Genomic DNA, 1,098 nt, shown 5'->3' on the forward strand with positions numbered 1-1,098 from the left:
TAAAACCACTAAAATGTGACTTAAAAAAGGGGGTTGACCCATCTACTGGTCGACTTGCATGCTGGAATGCATATTTAATGAAGTTATCTATTTGAAAGCTTGCTATAATTGGAGTAAAACTTATATGTCCATTTAGTGTTCTGCTGGTGAACTGAAAATTGCTTTCTACGTACATTTAAAGCATCTTTCCTTTATTCTTAATAATTGCATTTGTTTGTCTTTCCGTAAAACATGTCAGTGAAATCTGAATTTGCCTTTGTGTTCAGATTATTTTCATGGTGGGTCGAGGGTTTTTAACACCTGACCTCAGTAAACTCTACAAAAATTGCCCAAAAGCCATGAAGAGACTTGTAGCGAACTGTGTGAACAGGAACAAAGATGACCGACCTCTCTTTCCTCAGGTAGGAGTGAGGAATTCAACTAATTTTCTTGTGATTAAAATTAATCATGGATTTATTTGATTCTCAAGACACTGGAGGAATAATCTATTTTGACCACCTGAGCAAATGTTTACTGCCCTAATGCATTTTTTCCAGACAATGAATGAGATTACAAAATCTTAACATGCTTTCTTATCCAGCAGCCCCCTTGTTAGCAACTGAAAGGGATAGTTACATGGAGAGGAGAGGACTGGAGGGTGGTAATTTGTTACGGCATGGACTCGTAGGGGCGAACTGGCCTGTTTTGTGCTGTAAGTGGTTATATGGATGGGGGGCAATGTTTAGCATGGATTTTATTCTGAATACTTTCAAATTATGTGTTCTTCTCACATCTCCATTTTCATCCCATTTCCCTCGTGTTGCTAACAGAAAGATCCTGTTTGGTAGATTGTGCCTCAAGTAAAAAGGAGAATAGTAAATTAATTGTCCTTAACAGTACCTAGAATTTAAGATGCAGAATTAAACAAAAATAGGCAGTGATTAGCAGCATGTTCAGGATTTTTTTGAAACTGGATTTCTATTGATTAAAAAAAACTTGTAACTTTTAAAAACAATTACAAGAAAAATATTGCGTGGAAGCGACGGAACAGAATCTTTCCTGGATATAATTTCATATACCTTGTCATAGTTGCAATTTAAATTGCACAAAATGCTTGCA

At 36.1% G+C, this 1,098-nt stretch overlaps 1 protein-coding gene across 10 annotated transcripts in view; it reads left to right on the plus strand.

Moving 5' to 3' along the window:
- The window catches only part of raf1b (Raf-1 proto-oncogene, serine/threonine kinase b), a 108,790-nt gene that overhangs the window by 103,079 nt on the left and 4,613 nt on the right, over positions 1–1,098 (plus strand). For all 10 annotated transcript variants that reach the window (XM_069939828.1, XM_069939831.1, XM_069939829.1 and 7 more), the window contains one exon: positions 267–401. In XM_069939828.1, the coding sequence (XP_069795929.1) occupies positions 267–401 (135 nt within the window). The remainder of the gene's footprint in view (positions 1–266; positions 402–1,098) is intronic.

The sequence above is a fragment of the Narcine bancroftii genome, chromosome 5, assembly GCF_036971445.1.
Source record: "Narcine bancroftii isolate sNarBan1 chromosome 5, sNarBan1.hap1, whole genome shotgun sequence".
NCBI classification, from domain to species: Eukaryota; Metazoa; Chordata; class Chondrichthyes; order Torpediniformes; family Narcinidae; genus Narcine; species Narcine bancroftii.